Source organism: Peromyscus eremicus, chromosome 6 (genome assembly GCF_949786415.1).
Source record: "Peromyscus eremicus chromosome 6, PerEre_H2_v1, whole genome shotgun sequence".
NCBI lineage: Eukaryota > Metazoa > Chordata > Mammalia > Rodentia > Cricetidae > Peromyscus > Peromyscus eremicus.
This window is the reverse complement of record NC_081421.1, coordinates 93,030,663-93,055,027: the sequence shown is the minus strand read 5'-3', so window position 1 is coordinate 93,055,027 and position 24,365 is coordinate 93,030,663. Positions and strand designations below refer to the sequence as shown.

General features: G+C 46.5%; 1 protein-coding gene across 1 annotated transcript in view; it reads left to right on the top strand.

The window, feature by feature from the left end:
- Slc44a3 (solute carrier family 44 member 3) overlaps positions 1–24,365 on the top strand; it is a 73,944-nt gene that overhangs the window by 37,462 nt on the left and 12,117 nt on the right. The window contains exons 11-12 of the mRNA XM_059264994.1: positions 4,810–4,966; positions 8,101–8,187. Coding sequence (XP_059120977.1) covers positions 4,810–4,966; positions 8,101–8,187 — 244 coding nt within the window. The remainder of the gene's footprint in view (positions 1–4,809; positions 4,967–8,100; positions 8,188–24,365) is intronic.

The following is a 24,365-nucleotide window of genomic DNA, read 5'->3' as shown; positions in this document are numbered from 1 at the left end:
TACTTGGATCCGTTGGGAATATTCTGCACAGTACATTTGTTTTATTTATGTACTAATGATATGAACGCTAAGTATTAACTAAACACACACACACACACACACACACAAAAAAAAAAAAGTGCAATTGAGGAAGAGTGGGAAGATGAGGGCATGGAGTGGGGAGGTTAGGCTGAACAAGAAAAAAAAAAACTGAATCTGCTGCACAGGACATCAGTAGGTAGTATACAAAGCTGAGAAATTAAGAGGGCCTGAATGGATGGCTCAATGGAAGAGCGCTTGCCTGGCATGCCTATGGTCCCAAGTTCAATCCTCAACACCAGAGAAGAAAATGGACAGGATGCCATAGAAAAAAAAAGCGAGTCTTAAGAACCTACAGTTTTAGCCGGGCGGTGGTGGCGCACGCCTTTAATCCCAGCACTCGGGAGGCAGAGCCAGGCGGATCTCTGTGAGTTCGAGGCCAGCCTGGACTACCAAGTGAGTTCCAGGAGAGGCACAAAGCTACACAGAGAAACCCTGTCTCGAAAAACCAAAAAAAAAAAGAACCTACAGTTTTAAATCAGGGAAGAATGTTCCAGAAGAAACAGCCAAACTAGCATCCTTAGGGAGGGAGAATTAAGGACAGGTGGAGCAAACAGCTGTTTTCTTTAAGCCTGCCAGCACTATTTAGTTTTTTAATTATATTTTTATTAAAAACTAATTTAAAATAAAGTACATAAGTGAGTTGAAGACATGGCTCAGTGGCCACAAGTATTTGCTGCTCTTGCAGAGGACCCAGGTTCGACTCCCCAAGCTCACATCCAGCAGCTCACAACAGCCTGCAACCCCGGCTCCAGGGAGCCAGGCCCTTTTTTATTCTCCAGTAGGCATCTACAAACATGTGGCAGACAATACGTAGACATACGCGTAAACTAAAAATAGAAATCTAAAATAAAATGCATGATTTTTTTTTTAGCACTACAGTTACTTAATTATTAGTCTTCTTAGCCAGGCATGGTGGCACACTCAGAAGGCAGAGGCAGGAGGATCATCACATCTGAGGCCAGCCTGGTTTACAGAACAAATTCTAGACCAACATGGACTTTATGGAGAAACCCTGTCTCAAAACAAACAGGAAGAGTGGACCGTCTGCTTCGCTGTGAAACCACGAGGGCTGTCCTCACTGACAGCTCACAGTTCTTCCAGGCTGTGTTTTGACTGACATAATCACTCACACTGACCGCGGTCACGTTTTAAGCTTCAAGCGGGCTGAAGAGTTTATAAAGAGGCCACTATGTACCAACCTGTGGACAACCCTAAAACTCACCTTTAAAGATCATTTTGTGGAATGTAAAAACGGCTCAGCAGTTAAGAGCACTTGTTGCTCTTGCAGAGGACCCAGGTTCGGTTCCCAGCACCCTCATGGCAGCTCACAACTGTCTGTAACTCCAGTTCCAGGAGATCCTACTCACTTTCTGGCCTCCTCTGGGCGTACACTTGATAGGCGTATATGCAGGCAAATACTCGTACAAATAAATAAACATAAATACACCTTCAAAATACAAACAAACAAGCATTCGCTGGAGAGGGCATCGATAGAGACTCTCTTTGGGAAGCCAAGAGTACATGCCTGGGCTCTCAGCCCTGGGGAAGATTGAGAGTTTACACCCTTAGTCAAGGAGGAGCTTGAGGCTGCATAGTTTGAGGCTAACCTGGGCACGAGACCCTGTCTCAAAAAAGGCAGTGGGTGGTGATAGTGGGGAGCAAGGGAGACGACCCAGCAGATAAAGGGCTAGCTGGGCATTCATGAGGACCTAAGTTCAAGCCCCAGGACCCACATAAAAAGGCAGACATGCCGGGCGGTGGTGGTGCACACCTTTAATCCCAGCACTCGGGAGGCAGAGGCAGGCGGATCTCTGTGAGTTCTGAGCCAGCCTGGGCTACAGAATGAGATCCAGGAAAAGGCGCAAAGCTACACAGAGAAACCCTGTCTCAAAAAACCAAAAAAAAAAAAAAAAAAAAAAAAAGACAGACATAGTGTCCCACATTTGTTTTTCAGTTTTAATGTTGTTTACATTTATTTGGGGGATGTGCATGTACACACCTGAGTGTGAAGGTCAGTTGATAATTTGCTGAAGTTTGTCCCTTCACTGGGGGTCCCAAGGGTGGAGCTCAGGTCATCAGCCTTGGCTGTAAGCACCTTTGCCCCCTGACCTTCTCTCTAGTCCTGTGGTGTAGACTTGTGACCCAGTGCTAAGAAGGTACAGATTAGGCAGATCCTTGGATGGCAGGTCAGCCAGCCAAGCCACTGACAGACCCTGAGTCAGGAAACAAGGATGGCACCTAAGAAACAATGTCCTATCCTGCCACCGCAGGTTGACCTCTGGATTCCACATGTAGGAACACACACACACACACACACACACACACACACACACACACACACACACCCCTAATAAAGACAGTTTGTGTTGCTTGTGGAATCGGAAGGATGACCTTTACCGCCACCTCACAGCCTTCTCATTCCATCCTGCAGGTTTTGCTAGACAAACACAAGGAAGGGTCGAGGTCTTTGCAGTGGCCACACTGTTCCAGTCACGGACGGCTTTGTTGGGAGCCAGGCACCCCATGTAGCCCAGACTTTATTCAGGGACTACAGCACAAAATCGGCTTTGCATAACCTTGGAGGAGTTTCTAGAGAGTGCCAGACTGAACTGAACTATTGTTCTTAGGGCCCTGAGGTTGCTGGTGTGGCTGTTAAGCACTATACGTACCTTGACTTAAAGGTATTCTCCATCTTCCCCAGACTCCTATTCAAGTTATCACTTGCTTACCCAGCACGCCTAGCACCACAATGTCAGTTCTCAAAACTATGCTTAGGTGCAGAGATTAGTATTATTTTCCGCTTCCTGGGAAAATAATCAGATCCTCTTCCTAAAGGCAGGTTGTACTGACTGTGAGGGAGGCCGAGCCGACGGCCCGGACCACTTGTGCAGTGGGCAGGAATGGCAGGCTGATGTCCCTGGTGACTGTGGGAATGGGCGGGGACTTCAGTGACTACTCAGCCTCATCTTTTGCAGGACCGTTTCTAGTCTGAAAGCAGGTATTGAGTGACTCTTGGCTTGGGTTAAAAGGGCCTTTGAAAGTCCCCTCGCCTGTCATGTGATAACCTAGCTTCTGGGGCCTCCGTATTTTCCTCCAGCCAAGGCCTGCAGAGCCCAGCATTGTGACTTGGGAGGGAAGGCTGGGCAGGCTCGCCTCTGTCCCAAATGGTTTGTCCTGCTGCAGTAAGACCTGCCCAGAAATCTGATGCCTAAACCAGACTTCAGTACCTGGAGGGCCAAACCTGGAGGCCCCATTCACAGTGGTCTGTGAGTCATCTCTCTCCCAAGCAGATGGGAAGCAGGTGTCCTCTCTGCAGCTTTCTCTTAAGTGGTAGAGTAAGTTCTAAGGCTTATAAATTTCAGTGGAAAAGTAAACATCCTTCCTTTAGAAAAAAAAAATTAAAAACGAGGAGATGGGGAAAATGTGTCAGAATTTCCTGGCCTGCTCTACTCTTCAGTATCAGATCAAAATGACAAAACGGATTTCCATCAGTGAAAGCCCTGGTCTGTCCTCCAACACCACGGCCCCACCCCCTGGATCTCCTGTAGCCTAGGCTGGCTTCAGATTCACTGTCTAGGGCAGAAGGACATTGAAGTTTTGACCCTCCTGCCTCTACCTCCTTTTGAGTGCTGGGATTATAGACAGCACCACCACTGGGGCTCAAACATGGCTGGGGATCGAACCCAAGGCTTTGGACATGCTAGGCAAGTACTCTAGCGAGTGAGCCACGGTGAAACATAAGCACCTTTGGGTAGGCAGCCAGGCTGCAGCTCTGCCTCAGTCTCCCTGCCAAGCTCCCTTTCTCCTCCTGGATGATTTAAGGAAGAGCAAAACGCAGCAGCGGTTGCCAGCTCTTGAGACCTTGCTGGCCATGGGCCTCCTCCTCCCTCAGATCCCAGGCCATTGTCCAAACCTGAATTCATAGTGACTTAGCAGGCCGAGCCAGTGGTAGAGGAATGTTTTCTAAAGAAAGCAAGCTTCCCTTGGAGCCTGTGAAGTTGCTTCTGGGAAAGTCGGCCTCCTTTTCTAGAACGGCATCCCTGAGAACTCAGGGTCACATTTGGAAGGTCACCAGCAGGGTGACATCAGCTCTCCTCTCTTCTAGCTTTCAGGTTTGGGGGAGAGGGAGGACCATTCCCATTCTGTCCTTTCTGTCTCTCTGTGAAGCTGACTGGCACACATTCCTGGGACCTGTGTCATTACAAGTCCAGTAAATGATTCACACTGAGGTGACCTTTAGGGAACACAGAAGAAATCAGCTGGTTTCAGGGAGCCCAAAACTGTCCAGAAGCCAAACAGCCCAATGCTGCTGTGTCTTCCTTTCAAACCTAAGCTCCCCATTACCCTGCTGGCCCTGGTCCTGATCATGTGACTTAGTGATTGCTCTAATCACCAGATTAATTACACATGTCCCTCTGCCATGCACACGGTGAAGGACTCAGTCTACTGCACCTGGAAGGGTGGGTCAAAGGACCGAGAACGATAAGAAAGAAACGTGCGTGTTTTGGCTCATAGATATTTTTTCTGTTTTGCATTTGTTTACACATGAATGCCACCAAAAAAATGTAAATTAGCCCAGGATGTAACGTATCCTTGGCTACCAAGGAGGATAAAAATCTTGCCCAGTGCCTACTGCATCACCAGTGCCAATGAGGATCTCAACCAGAGAGAAGTTTCTTGTTGCTTTTTAAATAGTGAGTTTTAAATGTTCTTCTTCCCTCTTCCCAGGAATCAAAATGACCCTCCTGCCCATCCAATCCTTTCGTCTCTCTCCATACTTTTCTGCTACCATCAAGGAACTGCGGCGAAAGGGTCATTTTTAATCACTGTGACAAGAATCCCAAGAGTCATTCTCATGCACATGTATAATACTCTGAAAGAGCCGGTAAGACAACCCCCTAAAGCTGACAGGTTGAGGACTGGCCCCCATGCAAGGACTCTGCAGACCCCGCTCCCAAGCTCTGCTCTGTGTCGGGCTGAGGGAGGAGTGGTTCTGTGTTAGCTGGAGTCCTTCTAATTAAAATGCGGAGCCAAGGGTTGGAGTCTGATGGTGGAGTTTCAGTTAGTGTTTGCGTCTCTGTCTCAGGATTGTTTGTAAGATACATTATAAAGTAGGAATAATAGTTGTTTTGTTTGGATGCCAGCATACTGCCTGCCTGCTGTGTTTCTAGAGGGTGCCATGGGAAGTGACTGGTGTGGGCCAGGAGAAAAAGTCAGAACGCCTCTGTGTGTGTGTGTGTGTGTGTGTGTGTGTGTGTGTGTGTGTGTGTCTGTCTATGTGTGTGCACAGGCACACGCACGCGTGCATGTGTACATGCTCACACACGCTTGAGAGTGAGAAATGGATAAGCTGACCCACATCTAAGTTCCAAAGACAGAAAACTGTAGGGCTTTTGTGCCGAGAGGCTTCTCCTCCTCGGGTTTTATTTCCATGCGCATTTAGTTATGAAAGCCGGTGGAAACCAGAACACCAGGAAAACAGCTGTTCTTATGGTGTCTCTAAGCTGCCACACAAGGGAGGCTTGGACTTTCCCCAACTTTCCTGTTCTCACACAATGCTGATCCTTCTCCGCCTCCGTTTCCACCTTGGGGGTTTGTGACTTGCTCTGAGTTTCACAAACCTACCTGGTTCCAGCCCTTTGGGTCTGGTTACACGGCCTTAGTAAATGGGGAAGTTTCGTGCCCTGGTTCACGTTGTTCACAATTAATTGTGTTTGCTTTTAAAAACAGAACTCTAAATTGTCAGTATTTTAAAATCCACAATCAAGGTTTCAGCTTGGCAAACCAATTAGGAACAACAGAGTTGAACTGCACCTGGGATTATCTGGTTTTCTTATCTTGCCGCGTTGAGCAGTTGACTATGAAATGTTTTCCTGTGGCTCCTTGCCTGGCTGCATTTTGGACACTTAAAACAGGTGGTTGTACCTGGCCCAGGGCAAATCTAAGCTACTGCAGTATAATCCTAGAGAAAGGTTTCTCCCTTCCTTCCTTCCTTCCTTCCTTCCTTCCTTCCTTCCTTCCTTCCTTCTTCTTTCCTTCCTTCCTTCCTTCCTTCATTCCTCCCTCCCTCCCTCCCTTTCTTCCTTCCTTTCTTCCTAACATTTATTTGTTTGGTTTTTTTGTATGTGTGCGAGCCTGCGTGAGTATGTACCAGAAGAGGGCATCAGATTCTCTGGAACTGAAGTTACAGGCAGTTGTGAGCTGCCATGTGGGTGCTGGGAATCGAACCAGGGTCCTCTGCAAGAGCAGCCAGTATTTTTAACCACTGAGCTATCACTCCAACCCCAGTGCAGGGTTTCCTGAAGTACAGAATCACTCTTTATTTTAAATATACTTAGGTCAGGTGAGTATTTTGTACCTGTGCAGCACGCATCTGAATATATATTTTATTAATATGTATTTTACAGACATGTATAGGTAATAATATATTGGCCACTTATACATATATTTAATAACGCATATATTCATTTATTTAACATGTGAATTAGTTATTGATAATCATAAATCAATGAGCAGATGAAAGCTTGCTGTCTCCTATTGAGCAAGGCTTTTTAAGCCCTTTGGGAAAATAGCTTCCATAAACCCAAAGAGAAATTGGTGGAAGACAGAGGTCTCTCTGACCCCATCACTCCTCAGATTCCACAACGTGCAAGGTAACCAAACTCCCATTTAGTGATGCCACCAAGGTAAAATATGACCTCTCATAGGTCTTCTGCCGCAGCTTTACAGCTCGGTCCTGCATCTACGGTGTCAACACCTCTCAGAGCCGTGTGTGATCTCTCCTCCATTAAACAGTCTCATTCCCAGTTGCCACCAAGCTAAAACCTGTCCAGCTCAAGTTTTATCCAGTTGAATTAACACTGGGATGAGAAAATGTCTCTATAAGGCTGAGTTGCTCAGGGGTCCATGAAATAGGCTAGTTGAGATTTGTTAGCTGGTTTGCAGTTTTTGTTTTGTTATCTCTGGGTGGTAGGTGGGATACGGCAGCTACCCCTTGCCCTGTTAGTTCATTCAGTTTTCATTTTTTAAATTCTTAAACATTTTCTTTTTCTTTACTTATTTGTGATTTGGGGGAAGGAGCTGTGGGTCCCAGGAACCCAACACAGGTTGTCAGGCCTGGTGTGCGCATTTTTACTTCCAGTACTGGGCTCTCCAGCCTGGGATGTTTTTACAATAGGTGGTAGGTAGAACTTGGTCACCCACCCTTCCCCAGCCAGTTCATTCTCAAGTTATACACTCAAGTTAGATTACAGAAGACCCATTGAATCTTTGAAATTTAGTCTGAAAAACCTCATAATAGGATCTATTACCCTCCACGTTAAAGTTGATTAGTTATGTGGGCATGTGACCAGTCTCTACACTATATGGCTTGGATTTCTAGTCAGTGACAAAAACCTCACAAACTTCAAATTCAAAAGTCAAGGTGCGCAAGGCATGGTGGCATATGCCTATTGTCTCAGTACTCTGGAAGTTGAAGCAGGGGAATTGGGAACTTGGGGCTCGTCTGGGCTATGCAGCAACACCTTGTCTCAAAAATAAAAATAAAATAATCCAGCCAAGGCAGTGTGACCCATACCTGTAATACACACATTTGGGAAGCAGAAGCAGGAGAATCAGGAGGAGGTCAAGACTAGCCTCAGCTACACCATAAGTTTAAGGCCAGCTTGGACTACAAAAGACCCTGTCTTTAAAACAACAACACACACACAAATTGTGCATACCATTTGACACACTTAAACTAAAAGGTCAGCATTTCCTTAGATGTTGAATACCGGTTACCCCATTTCTCTTTCTGCTGAGGTTATCTGAACCATGACATTGAAGGCCATGAGTGAAAGCTAATTCATCCGCAGTGATAGCAATTAGTTGAGTTGCTGGCACATGAGTGAGAATCGCTCCAGGGTTTCCCCCAGTACATAGATCTGCCAATGGAAACTATTCCCCCATCAGAAACAAGCTGCTTACCTTCTCTCTGTATCTCCCACTCTGTCTTTGTGGCCTGAACCTACCTGATCCCAGCAGCGCGGTACGTGGTCAAGAGGCGCGTTCAGATGCGGCTGCTGTGGGCTCTGGTGTCTCACCAGATACCTGTACCATCTCAATCAGGTATGTGCCTTTCCTGCACCCCAGGAGTCTGAGGGTGGCTTCTGTCATGTAGATCAGCAAATTCTTCAGGGCGGGTTGTGTGATTCCTTCAGTATTCTAACCATGTAATGTGTCAAGTCCACTGAACTCCGCCATCAAATCCAGGAAAGCAGCCACAGACAAAATGCGAAGAAACACACATGTCTGTGTTTCAATAAAACTTTACTGGTGGACTCTTAAATTTGAATTTCCTGTGATTTCACATGCCAAGAAATAATTTTCTTTTTGCCTTTCCACTCATTTTAATGTTGTGGACATCATCGTAGCTCCAGCCTGAGGAAGGCGGGGCAGGAGTCCGTCAGACTGATCACAGCCCCTCAGCGGGGCTGTGGTTTGTGGACCCCTTACCTTGAAATTGTATTACTGCTATTACAACTGCTCTTCAGAGTCTGCAGAAATGAGTTTCTTTCTTTTTTTTTTTCTAAAATAAAAAGTGGCACGCGTCTTTTCACGTTTGAGTATGATGACTAGCTGTCAATGAGAGCAAATGTCAATGCCATAACAGGCTGCCAGAACTGGCATAGTTCTGCAGTAGGAGAATTTTCTCCCATTTTTTTTTTCTACCTTTCCTCAGACCTTTCTTTTCAAGCTACAAATATTCCCTTTAAAAATCTTTCAAATTGACAGAGGCTTAAATCAATGTTTTCTTTTTTCTGTAGCTCGTTTAGGAAAGTTTAATAGCCCTTAGTCACATTTATACAAAGCAGTGTTTTTGTAAGGCAGCGGGCTGTTTTATAATTTAAGTGTGTGCAGAGATCTCACTTAGAAAAGTCATTCTTATTACGGCCCATCTTTCTAGCAGATGCTCTAGAGAATTGAAGGGACTAATTAGGCTGTCCATGTTTGATGTCTCGTAAGTGGTATTTAAAACACCTTTCATTATTCAGGGAAAGTGTAGCATTTTTTTTTTTTCTTAAGCCCTGCTCTATTTTTAAGTCTGAATCTGGGTGTACATTTTAGAACATATTTAGATCTAAATACCACAAGCCACCATATATAAAACACAAGAAGGCGATGTGGCATTTTTCAGAGAGGTGGGGCATATATCAAGCCAAGCCATGCCTTGTGGATACACTCCTAGACTAAAATGCCATGCTTCTCTTCTCAGAGCTGTGTGTATGAGTCTTCACACCAGCTGCTGGTATGAAGATTATGAGGTGTATTGGTACACTGATACACGGTGAGATATAGTTAGCCTGGACAGGCAAAGGCCGTGGGGCCACTAACACTAACACATTAGCTAGATGGTCCTCCAAGGCTCCAAGCTGGAGCCAGTGCGTCTCTGTTCCACAGGATGCAGGTTCTTTCTGCGTCCTTCCCTATTTTACTCTTGGTATCAAACTACCCCCAAGGGAACCTATCATATCAAACACCACCATATCAGGAGGGGAGAAATATCAGTGAGGAAGAGGCAGGATGAGGTCCATTCACGCCACCCACCCTGTCTTCCGTGCAGAAAGCTTCACTATTTGTGACTTGGGTTTGGAGTCTACCACTGGGGGGTGGGATGTCAGGACTCTGCCGGTCAGCACATTTGGAAACCACTGCCTGACTTGGTTACATTTGTTTTTTTCTACTCTGTTACCCTCAGGGACATAGCCTCTGCCTTCTAAAATCTCACCTGCTAATATTAACTAAGATCTTTTCTCTTGGGAATTGAGAGTTGTGCCGAGGTCGGGTGCAGTGTTCATATCAACCACACTGTAATTACCTTTATACCGGTGGTGAGTCCTGGTAACAGATATGCAGGGGAATGACTGTCCTGGGCAATAAGAGGAAGCTGGCCTTGCTCCAGCTCCGAGAGTGAGTCAGTGGGACAAGCAGGGGTGGCTCTCTGAGATTCTGACCTTGGGGTCTGTGCTGCAAGCTGTGGCCTCCACTGGCTGTCATGGCCTCACTGCACTAGGGTGACTCCTACAGGATTGGGCAATGCCATCTGGCATGAGAGCTGCTCACAGACGAGGCTGGGAAAGAAGAGCTGAAGAGGAGGAATGGACAGGAAAGAAAAGACTGAGGAGAACGTTGACAAGCAGAGAAGGATCTGGAAGGGTCTGGTCCAAATGACGTCCTGGAAGTGAAGTGAATGCCTGAGAAGGAAGACAGCCAGTGGAGATCCACCATCATGGGGCTGGGGGAGACAGAGTTACAGAGGGAGAAAAACAGAATGCTGACACGCTGAATGAGCAACACAGATACTGCTGTGGTTAACAGAGAAAGGCTCGGCTTTCTTATAAATGGTGCCAAAGAAACAAAGAAAAAGGAAGCTCTACTTGAAAAGACAACTCCACCATAAATTAAAAAAATAATAATTCAGAGAAACCCTGTCTCAAAAAACCAAAATAATGATGATGATGATGATGATGATGATGATGATGATGATGATGGTGATTCAAAATGGGGCAGAGACCCAATATAAATCCAAACTGTAAAACTTCCAGGAGAGAAGCTCTTAGTAACCATGAGTTTGAGCAGAGGAGTTCTTAAATACGACACAGAAATCATGAACTATCAAAAAGAAGAACAGGGCACAGAGGAGGCTGAGCTGGTAGGGGGCTTAACCTAGCATGCATGTCCCATCCCCAGCAACGCATACACCAGGTGTGGTGTACACCTGTAATCCTGGCGCTGGGGAGACAGATGCAGGAGTTCAAGGCTAGCCTCAGCTGCACAGAAAGTTCAAGGCTAGTCTGAGTTATACAAGAGTGAGGAGAGAGGAAAGAGGAGGCGGGGAAGGGGGAGGATAATGCTGGTAAAATGGGAGTCAGCACAACTGTCCATCTCATCTGTCAAGAAACAAAGGAAAACGAGTTCAAAGTGAAGAACTGAATTTAGATTAGACTGGCAAATAGCCTCCCATTGGACTAGGTTACTGCGGAGGTGGGGAAAGTTTGGGCATCTCTATGCCTGGAAATCAGATACAAAAAGGCCAAGGCCTGTTCTCTTTACTCTGTTTGATGGTAAGGAGGCTAGAGAAGCTGGAAGACGATCAAATGTGCTTGTCCCGCTCAGAACCCAGATTACCTCCCTGCAGCTCGGAGGCGCCTGTGGTTCATCACTGCTTCCTAAAAGCCTCATCCATCTTCACTAAGACCCAGGACAGAGGCAGGGAGAGGCTTCTGCCTTTTGTAGTGGACACCCAGCCTAAGGCTGCATGGTACTTCATTTGCAGAGTGGGGTAATAAAACACCAAACCTCATCATTTCTCATTTCCTTCTCTCTGCTTCGTAAATACCGAATGTGTGTACAGCTGAAAAACAATTGTGTCACCTCACACATTCATGAACACGAAAGTCATTTGTTTATGTTGTGTGCAACCGTGTGAGCCTGGGCTTCAGAGGCACAGGGAACCGAGGGAATTTGAGATGTGTGTGTGCAGAAGTAAGAAACACACGCATGCGACATGTACACAACAGTAAGAAATTCAGAAAATGCCCACACTCAGGAAAGGACAACCTTGACAACTGAGTGCCCATGGGTGGCACCAGCTGCCAATCAATCCTGCAAGGTGAAGTGGTATCTCTAGCTTCCAGGCCAGGAGACGGAGGCTTGGAGAAGGCTCATGGTCAGTGTCAGAACCAGGAGCCAATCTCAGTCCATTTGCCCCCCACAACCACGCCATACCAGCCCCAAACTCAGAACTACCACTAGGGCCTGTCCCCAGCAGTTTTCAGATCCAGACAGGCGAGCTTACTTGACAGGGGAAGACTGGCTAATGGCAGACTTGGAAAGGACGAGAAGTACGTAGGGCCGCCAGAAGCCACGACTATGAATCCTGTGGTTTCGGGCCAGAGAAGCCTTGGCTGGGTGGTCTGACTCCCCTCCTCCCCTTAGGCAAGTCAGTGGTCCAGGCTTCTGGTCCTGGAGGCTGGTTTGTGTCAGTCTGGCTGGCGAGGAAGTCTGGAGCCTCCCTGCTCCCTACCAACACCTTTGAGGGACCCAACTGGAATCTTCCCAAGGGACCCTGATGCTAACCAATCAGAAAGCCTACCTTCTGGGTTTCTCGCTGTCCTCACCCAGTTCCTCATGATAATGCCTTCCCACCTATGTGCAGGGCATCTGCCCCAGCTCTGATGGCGCTTTAGATCAGCGCCCTTTGAAGTACAAAATTCACTGGTGGGCCTACAGCACGCTAGCAGACGCTTCTGCACTGATCTGAAGACATGCCAGAATTTTTCTTTTCCAAATCTTAGAGGGAAATCACAAAATCCTATAGGTTTTTATTTTTGCACACAAGGAAGGGCTTTTTACCAATCAGTAAAGTAGAACCTCTGGTTCTTAAAATGTGTTTTTTTATGAACCCAAATAATTGTGTTACTCTGTTTCCTTAGACTTCATATTCTCGAGTCTGTTATGACAGCTAGCTATCTGGATGGTACCTGGCAACTGTCTGAGTTTGGGACCTGTCTTAGTTTAGGTTTTTATTGCTGTGAAGAGACACCATGACCACAGCAACTCTTACAAAGAAAACGTTTAATTGAGGCTGGCTTACAGTTTCAGAGGCTCAGTCCATCGTCATCATGATGGGGAGCATGGATGGAGCTGAGAGTGCCACATCTTGCAGGCAACAGGAAGTCAACTGTCAGACTGGGAGATATCCTGAGCCTTAGGAAACCTCAAAGCCCGCCCCCACAGTGACACACTTCCTCTGACAAGGCCACACCCACTCCAACAAAGTCACACCTCCTGATAGTGCCACTCCCTTTGGGATTATGGGTGCCAATTACATTCAAACTACCACTAGACCCTAGGATGGCAGAGAGTTGGGATGGTGCAAATTGGGAAAAATACAACCAGTATTGTTCAGTCACGGTTGTTCATTTAACGAACACACGTGGTCGAGTATTTGGTTCTAACTTACTTCTTTATTTTTATTTGTTGTCATTTTAAGCATTGGCTTCCTTTTCCATTTTTTTTTTCCTTCCAGCAGAAGTGGAAATGGGTGTAGAACGTGAGCTATGGGGTGATACCAATACCATTTGAAAACCACCAGTCCCCTGGGAGAATCTCCCAGAAAATGTCAGCCCCTCAGTAGGGTGTCACAGCTGATTGCCTCTGCGCCTTCCTTCTTTGTGTAACTCAAGCTGGCCACTCAACCCCAGGAGCTTTACAGGTTGAAAGGGTTGGGTTAAATAACTCGCACATCCATAGAGAGCCTTCTGACCCTTGTTGGACCAGCTAGCTCAGAGCGGAGGCTTGTAGATGCCAGCCGGCTCGATCATGTCCCTGACAAGTAAGTATGCTTGTTGCTCAGAAAGACAGAGAGCTGCCCGGGTTTCCATGCAAATGCCAGGAAGGTTCAGACAGTCTCGTTCATTTGAGTGCAGAAAAGAACTTGCTTCTTCCTGGAGATAGATAGGCTCATCTCCTATCCACCTCCAACAACCACCTGCCTGCTAGTCATTTTTATTAGTGAACATAAAGTCTGTCTGTCTTCCAAGGTTTTGTAGTCAACTTGACTCGTAAAATCTAAAAGCCTTCTGTCCCCAGGTCCTTGCAGTTTGCCCTGCCCCCAATGACGGCCTTTCTTTCCATCCATGAATAGCATCAGTACTCAGTGACTTTTCCATGTCAGGTTTGGGTTTATCACAAGCCAGGGGTGGCAGATCACCACTGAAACTTTTCTTTTCCTTCCTCAGAGCAGCATGCGCATCTCAGGGGAGGGATGCAATGAACTGTGGGAAATCCCTTTAGCAAGATTCTGAGAATGATGGAAAGAGGCCTAAGAGAAAGTTCTTTTAGTCAGTCACCAAGGTGGCCCTAATAGTAACCCTGGTCATAGAGCACCCAGGCAGCCTCTCTATCTATAGCAGAGGTGGCCCTGCCTCCTGCTTCCCTGCTAGCTGCCTCAGAGCTATCCCTGGGCAGCCAGCTGTTGTGGGAGCTCCAGAGATGCCTCCTGCTTGCACATCTTAGACGGAAGTGCACATGTGTGACCATATCAACGGTTTGCATGAAGGCTCGCTTGTATATCAATAGTGATAATCCTGTTGCAGCTGTCTCCCAGCAAATGCTATTACCCCTGCTTTAGATAGAAAGGAATTAAGGCTCCTCTTTGTCAGAGGCCCCAGTCTGTCTGGGAGAAAACCAGCTGAATCCCCGTGCTTCCTGGTGTGTGGCTCAGGAGCTGCTGCTGGGTAAGAAGGGCTTTGTGTGCCTGCCCAGGCCCGGCTTACACCTGCTGTGAGCATGCTGCAAGTGTCAGGGCTTAAGAGGGCGAGGCCCTAGTGCGCTCTTCTCTAAGTGGGCCCCGGTACACCCTCAGGGAGCAGCTGCCGCCTTAGACGAGACTCTGAGGTCCTTCCCGATTTGAGATTCTATTTTAAGGGGAAAACAATTGAAGTTTATTAAATGAAGGATTGCGTCACTATCAGGAAGGAAGGGGAGTGATACAGGGGTATTGGGGTAAGCAGGCACCTCTGTGGGGAAGTGACTGTATTCAGCACAAACGGCTTTGACTCCCACCCCCCACCCCAGTGTGCTGCTGCCAGAGACAAGGATGCCTGCTGTGTGTTCGGTACTTACAGATGCTGCGCTGGGTACTCTTGTTTCACCTGCATTAACTACAGTCGGCCTCACCCATGAGCCCTTGAGAGGTGCACTGTTATCATCCTCTTCTAAACAGATGGTAACACTTTGACGCTAAGACGTTAAGACAGAAGGAAAGTGAGCGTTGTCTCTTGAGGTTCAGAAGACACAACAGGCCTTTCTTCTTCCTTATCAAAGTTCAAAACAGTTGAGAGACACAAGAGTCAAGCCTGAAAATATCACCTCGAATACCAAATCAGCTGGCTGGTAAATGGACCCCAGAAACAGCTTGTTAATGGTTCACCCTAAATCAGAAGAACCGAGCCACCCTCTTGCAGGCCTTACTCACAGAATGGGGAGCTGCAGTTGAAAGAGTGATGGTTCCGGGACAGCAAGACCCCACCACCACCACCACAAGAGAGCCAGGAGAGGACTGAGCGAGCTGTGCTCTGCTCCCCATTCCACACACACTAGCTCCTGAAGTCTGCCTCCTCCCCAAGGAGGACTGAGGTGTGTTTCTCCTAAAAGAGATTCTTGGCCATTTAACAACAAAAGCAGGATGACCTGGTTGACCCTGACCTTGACTCCAGGATGGAAACGGGTTTTCATCAGTCCTGGAGCACTCCTTCCACAGGCTAGGTCCTCAGAACCTCAGCCTTTCAGACATCAGGAGAAACCTTCCCTTCATTATAGCAAAATCTGTAAGCCAGAGGACTTGTTACTCATCCAAGGTACATGGTGGCCGAGTTCTTTCATCCCTCCTCTCTATCCTGTGTCTTCTCCTGCCTTCCACACTTCACTAGGAGGCTAAGGATAGGCAAGTGTGTCCCCTTATACAGTGTGACCAAAGAAGAACTATATGCAGATTGCCCCCTTCACAGGGGCAACATGGAAGACGGACCTGTGCTCCTAAGGCAGAAGGGTGAGGAATGTTTGGGTCCTTGGAGGTCCAGGATCTCCCTGTAATAATGGGACCAGACTCTCAGCTTCCTGCTCCAAGCCCCTCCTATCCCCCTTCTTCCCTTATTCTAGAAGATAGCTGCCCCATCTACCAATGTTCTCCCTTCCTTATTCCTTACCTCTCTTGGAACCTGCGTCCATATTTCCATTTCCCCAGGACTGGGCTAGAACAAGAAGAATTCAGTTTGAGTCAGATAGTTCTGGATCTGAGTCATGTACTGTGGGGCCTGAGATGGTTCCCTTCACCCCATTAGCCTCTGTTTCCTCAAATATAAAGCAAAAGTCTCAATGGCTACCTCATGGACATGAGGGATGATTAAGTAAGCTAACACACCAAAATTTAAGTGTGCCGTCTGCCTCTGCTTACGTGTTCTATACATGTTATTTGCTATAATGAAGGGAAGGTATCTCCCAAGGACCTAGCCCGTGGAAAGAATGCCCCCAGAGGACTAGTGAAAATCTAAGTTTGAATCCTGGAGTGGGGGGTCACCCAGATTCTCCTGGTTTTGTTGCACAATGGGGAGGGGAAGAGGAAGGGGAGAGTTTAGTTACTTTTACTTACCAGTTCACCAAACATTAGAAGTCTGTGCGCCTGGAGAAGTTGATGGTTAAAGTGCCTGTTTCCCAGGGTTAATTAAAGCACTTTTGCAAAGCTCTTAGTTCTGTGCCTGGCGTGTATAGATAAAACAGAAAGCATTAACATTACCATCACCAACCCATCACTGAGTGTGGGAGCTCCTGGTTGTATCCTGCAGCACTCCAAGATTGCTGAGTTCACGAGGTTATTCATCAAATCCTCTCTGTTGAGGGGTATCAGTATCCATGGAGAGCTTCTCCTACAAATGGTTTTCTCTTCCCCAACCCCAGCCTCTACCACTATATTCATCACTCATTGAGAGAGCAGAGCTGCTCAAAGGACCACTTTTGCTTCTCACATTCCTAAGCAGACTGATGTTTCCCCCAGCTCCAGGGTCCAGCACTTATATCCACATCTGAGATCAGGATACAGGGTGTGACTGTAGCTGGAGACTGAGAAAATCGGCCCACCTGGCCCATCAGTTCTAGGAGGCAGGCTTGTCTGACCCTGTCTCCTCAGCATGAAGCCTTTGTCACTGCATCAATTTCTGGTCACTCTCATTTTTTGATTTTCAAGACAGAGTCTCACTATGTAGCTCTGGCTGTCCTGTAACTTGCTATGTAGACCATGCTGGCTTTGAACTTACAGAGATCTATCTGCCTCTGCCTCCCGAGTGCTGGGATTAAAGGCGTGTGTCACTATGCCTGGCTCATCAGGAACTTCGGTGACATGGCCTAGCAAGGGTCAAGGGTAACTAGGACTGTTTTCAGAAACAAAGTCTAAGACGTCACCCTACTCAAGGGGGCCATCATTTCTTAATTATGAGACACTCTGCACAATTCTGAGCTTCAAATAAAACACAAGGCCGCCAATTTATGCTCTTACCTCCCCATCAAAACTTGTCTTAGATATGCTGGAAGTAGCGGATGGGACCACTTGGGTTTTTAACTTTGATCTATGAAAACTGCCCCTGAAGTCAGCAAAACCCAGTTTCCTCATAAATAAGGACATGCTGTGACAAACACTGTTTGAATGTGGGGGACCTGGCAGCCAAAGAAGCAGATCTTCTCCTACATCCTTCCCCTCAGCAGCTTTGTGTCTGTGGTAGGTGCCCTGATTGTCTGCATCCAAAGATAGACCATCCTCTGTGTTCACAGGTAGGGAGGAGAGAAATGTGCTCAGTATGCAAGAAAGATGTTTGACAGTCCAACACTACCTCAAAAAATGTAAAAATTATAAGTGATTGTTGACGTCTCCCAAACTTGTGTAGCATGGGAAATGGAATTCAACAATTAAATAGCTCCTACCACAAATCTAATCTTCCTTGTAATAGGGAGCAGGCTTCTTCATGCCATCTGCCTTTGGGTCGTCTTCTGCAAAAAATGCTACCATCAGGGGCTCCCTGAGACTCCTCCAAAGTCCTTACCTCCCCTCCCTCTCCCACCTTCTCAGCAAGGCATCGGCTGTGGGTACAGTTCCTCAGCTGTCCTTCCTCAGTTATCTCTGTCCTGGATATCGCAGGAAGTGCTTGGTCAGAGGCTAGAGAATGCACTCACAAGAAAAGCAAATAAGAGGAGGTGTGAGGCAGCCTGATTAGGAATACAAAAGTTTTGATTTGGCAGTCACCAATTCATGAGGGAATCCCACGAGGCTCTCGCCTCCTGAGCTTCATATTTGAGTGATTTTCACATGAGTTGTGAGTCAAATACCAAAACTCAGATGTGTGAGAATCACTGTATCGTGTCTCATAAGCCAAGTGTTCTTACACAGGGCTCCCATTTCATTGGATGGGCAGAAAAATGAATTGCTATTCTTGGTCTTTTAAGCAAGGTTTCAGGTGTTCCCAGGCATCAGCTGGCTCAGGTTGCTCTTAGGAAAACCATCTTCTTGTCTTCATGGCTCTTTGAGCCCTCTCTAGGAAATGGGATTCTTTTAGAAAGCCACGACATATGGTCTTATGTACCCAGATATATGAGAGGTAGATTACCACTCTCCTGGTCATCTAAAAGAACACAATCTGCAACTTGCTCTTTCTTAGACAAATAGAGGCCCTAGAGGTGGTCATGGAAGGCCCTTAACATTTTCTTGCTCTGCTAAGACAAAAACGACCTAAACCTCTCATCAGAACCCACCAACCTCTGTGCCCCAGCCCAGTGAGGTGGAGAAAGACCAGAGCACACATCTGCTACTGTAAGACATTCAGACCATATTGGGAAGCTCTTCCCTTCGCTTTCCCCATTGCAGGGAAGGGCTCAAAGGGTTAAAAGCTGGGGGGAAGGGGGGAAAGGCTAGTAAAAGTGGTAGATGGATTATCTTCTTGCTCTCACTCTGCGCTTAGCACCTGGGGGGGGGGGGCGGGGAATAGAGCCTGAGTCCTGCAGGGAGGAGAGAAAGGAGGAAATCATGGGAATGAGAGCAGGTAACAGCACGAGCCTGGCAGAGACGGTGGGCAGCCCTTCTGCTCAGGGACTCGTCTCTCTAGACATTAGGAAACAAATTCTCTGAAAAGCAGGCGAGGGGATGGTGTCAGTATATTTAGTTCCATTGGATTCCTTAAGTAGGTGGGGCTAGGAAGTTTCTAAAAGCTCTGACAGTTGGAGCCAGGCTTGGACGACAGTTGTGGTTTCGTCTTCCCACTCCTTTGCCTGCCACAGAATGCTTTGGTTGGCACAGGGCTGGAGTAAGAGCATTAGTGAGATTGCATTAGCTGAGGAATGAGACAGCTGCACTAAATGACTTCATTGCGACGCGTCCCAGCGTGAGTGGAGACGCTGTCTTGGCGTGTTCGCCGTGCCACACTTCTCACCATAAGAGGGACACCAAAAAAGTTTGGGGAGGGCCAAGCTGCTGCTCTCATGAAGCGCCCTGTTCTAGTCTGTATCTGGGAGCTTGACCAAAGCAGACCTTCCACACATGTCTATGGCCTAAAGGATGACCATGAGGCCCATGTGGTCCTAACACAGCCCTGGGTCCCTGCTGAATTCAGATAGCTCTTTCGTTGCAAAGAATAGCTGGGAATCTGAAAGGCGCGGGGGGGGGGGGGGGGGGCGTACTAGTTCAAAAGAGCTGCCCTTATCTGGGACTGATATCAGGAGAACAATTTTCTGAGCAGATGTATCAATGGAAAGGGGAGGTTGACATGGGAAGACCAGTAGCCAGGCTTTGGATGCTCAGAAAGAAAACATCTGTCATACAAAAAGCCATCATAACTAAGATGCTACAGTACTAGCATAATCAAATATGGTAGATAGCTATATAGACTTTTGTAGCAGATTAGAGAGGCTAGAAATAAATTGTCTCATAGATGGCTAGGGACACCAAATTATATCATAGAGAGGGGACAACCTTCCCAACAGATGTCCTTGAGAAAACTGGGGATCTACATGCAGAAGACTCTCGCTGTGTGACATTCACAAACCAACTCATAATGAATTTTAACCTGAAAGACCTAAAACTATAAATCCCCGGGCTGGAGAGACGGCTCAGTGGTTAAGAGCACTGGCTCCTCTTCGAGAGAACCTGGATTTGATTCCTAGAACCTACATCCCAGCTCATAACCACCTGCAACCCCAGATCTAGATCCTTTTCTGGCCTCTTTGAACAGTGCATACATGTAGAACACTAACATGCAGGCCAACACCCACACACATTAAATAACTAAAGTAGATTAAAATTTTTTAAAAACTATAAAATGTTCTTATTTCTGGAAGAACACAGGAAGGGAGTGGAAGGCATTGGCACCAGTTGTCCATACATGACCCCCCAAAACAAGGGTATATGTGCCTTAAACTCAAGAACTGACTGCACACCACAGGCAACAATCTGCAAAGTGATCCACAGAGGAAAAGGCCCATGAAGGGGAAAAAATGACCACAAGTCACATGTAACAAAGGATTAACATCACCAACATATAAAGAACTTCAGCTCAACTACAACAGACCAAAGAACTTAATTTTTTTTTAATGGGCAAAGGATTTGAAAAGACATATATCCAAAGAATCTACAGAAATAGCCAATAAATGCATGAGAATATACTCAGCATCACAAATCATTAGAGAAATGCAAATCAAAGCCATGAGATGTCACCTCATGCAATTAAGAGTGTCACCAAGGATGTGAAGTTGGAGCCTGTGTATAGTATTGGTGGGAATATAAAAATCATGGAAAACAACATGAAGTTTACTCAAAAAAATTAAAAACAGAATTATCATACAGTCCAGCACCCTTATTTCTGGAATCCATCCAAAGGAATTCAAAGCAGAATCTCAAAGAGCTGTGTGCACAACCATGCTCATCCCAGCATTACTCATAATAGCCAATGGCAGAAGAAAACAATGTATTTGTGCATGAATGAATAGAAAAAGGGAATGATTATATACCCACAGAGGAATATTATAAAGCCTTTAGAAGAAAAGAAACACAGTCAAATGCTACAGCAAGGATTAACTTTGAGATTATACTAAGTTAAATCATAGCAGGTCTTTGGCTGTACTGCCAGCTTCCAAATAACCACACTGAGACTTATTATTAATTATGAAAGTGCGGCCTTAGCTTAGGCTTGTTTCTTTTTCTTTTCTTTCTTTCTTTTTTTTTTGTTGTTGTTTTTTGTTTTTCAAGACAGGGTTTCTCTGTGTAGCTTTGGAGCCTGTCCTGGAACTCTCTCTGTAGTTGGCTGGCCTCAAACTCACAGAGATCCAGCTTAGACTTGTTTCTAACTAGCTCTTATAACTTAAATTAACCAGTTTCTATTAATCTACATACTGCCATGTGGCTTGTGGCTTTTACCTCTCCTCCTGTATGTCCTGCTTTTCCTCTGGTATCTCTCCCCACACCTAGATTCATCTCCTCTTCTCTCTCTGCCTGAAAGTCCCATCTAACCTCTTCCTGCCTAGCTATTGGACATTCAGCTCTTTAGTAAACCAATCAGAAGGCCCCTTGGCAAAGACACATCTTCACAGTGTACAAAAAGATTATTCCACAGCATTAAATAATCCATTTCAAAAGGACGAATGTCATATCTTTTCATCTGTGTTAGTCAGTCCTTCATCACTGTGATAAAATCCCAGAGAGAAGCAACTTAAAGGATGAAGGTTTTCTTTTGGCTCATGGTCTTCAGTCCATGCTAACTTGGCTCCTTTCCTTCTGGGTTCAAGCATGGTGAGGCAGAACGTCATGGTGGGGAGTATATGAAAGTGGCACAGTTTATGGTGGACAGAACACAGAGAGAGAAAAAAAAAGAGTAAGTGCTTAAGGACAATATAAGCACTTCAAAGACATGCACCCACCTCCTACTACAACATTTAGCCATGAACCCATCCATGAGGTAATCCATTGATGAGGTTATATCCTTGTGTCTTTGGGGTGGGGAGTGGAGAGGACATCTGATATCCAAATCACAACACCACTATGTGAAATATCTAAAGAAGTTAAAATTTGCAGAAATGGAAGATAGAAAAGTGGTTACCCAGGACTGGGAGAATCCATGTTTCACGGATATTGAGTGTCTGCTGTAAAATGAAATGGTTCTAGAGATCTGTGCACACCCATTTATATGTACTGCTTACCTGATATCCCAAAACTGTTTGAGATGATAAACTTACTGTCATATGTTTTTACTACAATAAAAAGAAGGGGAGAGATATGCTATTATATATTTTTAGCCAATCCATTTTTCTTCTAAGGGTTTTTCCTGCAAGGTTTGCCAAGCCATGGTACAGAGCAGAACCAGGGTTCTAACTGTTGGCCCTTGTCCCTCAACCTAGCAGGTCAGCTGGTGCTTTGCCAGCTCCTTGTCAATCAGCAGTGTGCTCCTGGATGGGTAGACACCCCCGACTTGAGATTATTTCCCCCTAACATATGGTATCTGAGAATACACACCATTCCTACTTCTATCTGCCTCTCACTGGTCCCATTTCCTCAGTGCTCAGCTCCAAACTGGAGATGCTTGGTGTTAAATAAAGGACCAACTGTCTAACATCTGTGAACACCATGGTGTTCATGGAGCTTTTACCAGGCCCAGGGTAAACATCGCTTTTTTCACATTTATTTTTATTTTTATTTTTTTGAGCATCTCATACACGAGTACTGTATTTACATCAGGGCTAAACATTTTGCGCACAGCATCTAGGTTTAACCTCTTAAGGACTCTGAGTGTCAGGTAGCTGTCAGCCACACTGTACAAATGAAGAAACTGGGGCCCAGAGGCTAAGGAGCTTCCCCAGGATGACATTGACAGCGGTATTATGGAGGTCATCGGTAACACTGCCTCAAGCCATGGCATCACTGGCTTGGTGGCCCTGGCGGAGTTTCTCGTCAGGGATGAGGGTGAGGAGGAGGAGACTGACGGTTCCAGTCACCAGGGGCAAGCCCATCTAGTCTGTGTTTCTAACCAAGTCTGAAGTCAGCGGCCAGACCAGCCCTTACCGTTTTACACATCCACAGTTTAATTTGTCCGTAACAAAAGACCAGGCCCCCTTGTGACTTGCTCATTTCCTCCACTGACTATGCACAGGTCAAGAGAGGTCGGTGGCTGCCATCATTCTGTACAGGGGAAGGTAACAGTCTATGCAGCACTGACTCCTGGACCTGCCTAGTCACCCAGAGCCACATAGTTGCATTGCAGGCCACAGAGCTCTCCTACATCAGCCAAGGGTCAAGCTCAGCAAGATGCGCTTGTCTGGTTGGGCATCTGCTGGATCTGAGGGAATGATGGGTACTCTCTCACAGAGCATGTGCTGTCTGCTCTCTGATTATGCTCCGTGTCGGCCATCTCTCCCTGGCCACAGCCTACTGAGAATGCTTTATTCTCAGTAGAATTTGAAGATTTTCCTGGGGGACATCTGAAGGTGCCCTGAAATTTATTTCAGCACACTTATTTGTTTACTTGTTTATTATTTACTTGGTGAGCTACACACACGCCACAGCACAAGTGTAGAGGTCAGAGGACTCACCTCGGAGAGTTGGCTCTCTTCTTCCATACGTGGGTCTCAGGAATTAAACTCAGGTTGTCAAGCCTGGTGGGAAGTGCTTTTACCCACCGAGCAATCCATCAGCCTTGGGCCTTTCAATCCTAACCCTCTACGAAAGAAACAAGCATGCCAATCAGCCAAACTCCGGTTTAGTATGAAGGACGATTCTGTGGAAGACCATCTTTGCCAAAGACATCTTCGTTTATCTAGTCAACGATCAGTGTTCCCTAAAGTTAAAACACAACGCTGAGAAAAGTAAGCCCTTTAACCCTCGGGGCAGTTTCCATGGGGCTGGACAGATGGCTCAGTGGTTACGAGCCCTGGCTGCTCTTCCAGAGGACCTGGGTTCAAACACCAGCACCCTCATGGTGACTCACAACGGTCTGTGACTCCAGTTCCAGGGAATCTAATGCCCTCCTCTGAACTCCTAAAATGAATAAATCTACAAACATTTTTAAAAAGCAACCATTTTCATGCTGGTTTAATTCATGTGTGTTGAAGGTGTGTGCACACATGTGTGCATAGCACGTGAGGCCAGAAGACCACGTTCTGTGTCATCCCCTCAGTCACTGTCCATCTTCGTTTGAGACAGGGTCTCCCTGGCTTAGAACTCACCAGGTAGGCAAGGCTGGCTGGCTAGTGAGTCCCAGGGATCTTCCCGTCTCTGCCAAACAGTGCCACTGACCTGTTTGTTTGTTTGTTTGTTTGCTTTGTTTTTTGAGACAAGGTCTCACTATATAACCCTGGCTGGCCCTGAACTCACCATGTAGACCAAGCATGCTTTGAACTCACAGAGATCTGCCTACCTCCGCCTCTAGAGTGCTGGGATTAAAGGCATGAGTGGCTAGGTAGGTCTGGCCCATTTTGCTTGTTTGGATTTCCAGCATGGGTTCTATGGATCTGACTTAGGTCTTTCTTCGTGCCTCCAGGACTTGACTTGCTGAACTGTCTTTCTAGGCCCAGTTTTTCATGATTTTTTTTGTTTTGTTTTGTTTTGTTTCTGAGACAGGGTTTCTCTGTGTAGCTTTGGAGCCTTTCCTAGAACTCACTCTGTAGACCAGGCCGGCCTCGAACTCACAGAGATCCTCCTGCCCCCTGCCTCCTAAGTG